At 52.8% G+C, this 2,577-nt stretch overlaps 1 protein-coding gene across 1 annotated transcript; it reads left to right on the top strand.

Moving 5' to 3' along the window:
- Positions 1-640: 640 nt before the first annotated feature.
- LOC104412343 (complement factor H-related protein 2-like) lies at positions 641-1,725 on the top strand (the record flags this gene model as incomplete). Its single annotated transcript, XM_010023040.1, has 2 exons — positions 641-823; positions 1,525-1,725. Coding segments are annotated over 2 exons (384 nt in total), but the record flags the coding sequence as incomplete, so codon positions are not given.
- Positions 1,726-2,577: the final 852 nt, after the last annotated feature.

Here is a 2,577-nt window from a genome sequence, read left to right as displayed (position 1 = left end):
GAGTGTTCTCTGTCACTCCTCTTTGCTATCTCCACAGTGAGCTCCTGGAGCTGTGACCCACCTGAGGCAGAAAATCTGGGCAGAAATTGTAGCAAGGGTGTAGAGGGGAACAGCTCAACCCCTGCAAAGGTGACTGCAGCAGTGTCTCTTTTCAGATGCGACGTGCAAACCTCCTCCTGAAATTGCTGGTGGTAAAATCCAAGGCGTTAAAAAGTCGAGGTACTTGCCTGGGGAGAGTGCTCGCTATCAGTGCTGGCGAGGTTTTGAGATGACTGGGGCTTCCACCGTAGCATGTCAGAACGGGACCTGGACAGAGCTGCCAACGTGCAGAGGTGATTTCTCTCTCTTTCCATGCAGTCGCCTGCCCGTGAGACCGGAGCTGACTGCGTGGCATTTACTTCTCCAGCTTCAGCCTCTTTGCTGTGCACAGACACGACGTGCCTGGTGCTCTCAGGAAAAAGCCCTTTTGCCGGGGTCTCTTCAGAAGAGTTTACCAGCTGAGAGACCCAAGTGGCTTTAATCGATAGGGCCACATCTGGAGAACTACCCTGAGGCTGAGAGCGGTTGCTGGCCAGGCCTGATTTTGGGAGGCAGCCCTTGACTTCCTGGGCTTTCTCTCTGACTGGGAGTTTTCTTCCAGGGAAAGGTGGGAAATGTGGCTCGCCTCCGGTTATTGAAAATGGAGACCTTCTGTCCTTACCCATGCAAGAATACTCAGAGGGTGCAACACTGGAGTACAAATGCCCAAACCTCTACGTGCTGGAAGGATCTCAGTATATCACCTGCACTGATGGGCAGTGGACAAGCCCCCCAGTTTGCCTAGGTAGGCTGAAGCATGTGCTGTGTGGCCAGAGGCTGTGTGACTGCTCCTGTTGTCGCTTTCTCAGAGCCCGAGGCAGGACCTGTGCAGCAGCGCTTGTGCTGGGGCTGCGATGCCAGCAGGGCAGAACAGCAACGAGTTCTCCTTTGTCCACAAGGAGTTTCTTCTTGACATTAGCTCTTGTTGTCTCCTCTGCTGCCTGCTGTCCCTCGCCGCCGCAGCGCGTTCAAGAGGAGGGGAGTTTGGCTGAACCCTCGTGTGTGAGGAGATCTCCATCAACAGGCAGTGGGCAGGGAGGATGGGTCTGAGTGCAGGGCACTGCTGGGGAAACGCAGGGTCGTGTCCATGACACGGCCACGAGGAAACAAATGTAGAGAAGTTCTGGGCAGAAGGGAAGGATGGATCTTGGAAAAGACACGGGGAGGTTCGCTGCGGAACTTCCCCACCCCTGCTTCGATCTTGTCCTGTGTGGCTGGACTGCCAGAGCGGAAGGGCTTCACCACAGCTCTGTGTGAGTTCTCAGCCACGGTCTCCATTCCTTTAGTTTGGACGTGAATGTCTTTCTTTGCTGTCACCAGTAACAGAGGGTCAGAGCAAATAGGTGGAAGTCTTTTTTGATGCAAAGCACTTCTGTGGGCTCTGGGGGAAAAACGCTACACGTGGCGTGTCCGTATGGAATGACAACTTTCTTTTGCCTTTTCAAGTGGCCTGTACAGCATCTGAAGAAGACATGGGCAGAAACAATATTGAGCTGAAATGGCTGACAGGAAGAAAGCTGTATTCCAGATCGGGTGACGTTATTGAATTTCGCTGTAAAAGAGGCTATTCGGAGGACCCAGCCTCTTCCCCGTTCAGAGCAGAGTGTGTGGAGGGGACGTTAGAATACCCACGGTGCAAGCCAGCAAGTAAGTAAGTCTTCTGCACTTTGGCCAGAGCATCGGTGCAGTGTTGTTGCATTTTCCGTGCTGAAGCCAAGGGGAAAGCCTTTAGGTTTTCGGGGGGAATGCCCAGGAGGCAGCCAGGGTGTGGGAGCATCCTTGTAAGCTGCAGGCGGTGAGGGGCAGAGCTGCTGATGGGCACTGAGCTGGAAGGACTGCTGGGGAGAGGGCTCTCGGGGCTCGTGCCGGAGCACCAGCATTGCCACAGCATCAGTTGTCCAGCAAGAGGTCTACAGGCAAATAATGGAAGTACTTTTTTCAGAGGACTGTACCCTGAATGAGAGGTTGATGGAAATGAACCACATTCAACTACAGTCATCAAGCTGGTCGAGCCCCTCCACCTTCCGCACTGGGGATTATATTTTGTTTGAATGCAAGTGGTGGTACCAGCAAGCTTCACACCCTGAGAAATTTAGAGCAGTGTGCCAGGATGGAGTGATTACGTATCCTACGTGTGAGTGTAAGTGCTCAGTGCCCAGGACACGGCAGGGCTGCAGGAGGCAGCTTTGCTGAAGCTGCCCATCCGCTGCTCTGGGGAACCCCAGAGGTGTGTGTCAGGCTCGGTCTTCATGCTTTTTCCCCTTTTCTCTCTCCCAGACAGAGGGCTTTTCGGATGAATGGAAATAGCACGAAGGAGCCCAGGTTTGGCAGTGAAGGATCCCTCAACCGACCTCACGATTTCAGCTCAATTTTTCCTGGCAATTCCTGTTCCATTGTGATTTCTTCGCAGCTTAGGCAATGTTCTGTCTTGGGATTTGTTATTGTTTTTATTATCAGATGATTGCGTTTACATTTTATCCACATTTTACCCTTTTTTTC

This window comes from Nestor notabilis, unplaced genomic scaffold (assembly GCF_000696875.1).
Source record: "Nestor notabilis isolate BGI_N333 unplaced genomic scaffold, ASM69687v1 C15162849, whole genome shotgun sequence".
Taxonomy (NCBI): Eukaryota; Metazoa; Chordata; class Aves; order Psittaciformes; family Psittacidae; genus Nestor; species Nestor notabilis.
This window is presented reverse-complemented; position numbering and strand designations above follow the sequence as displayed.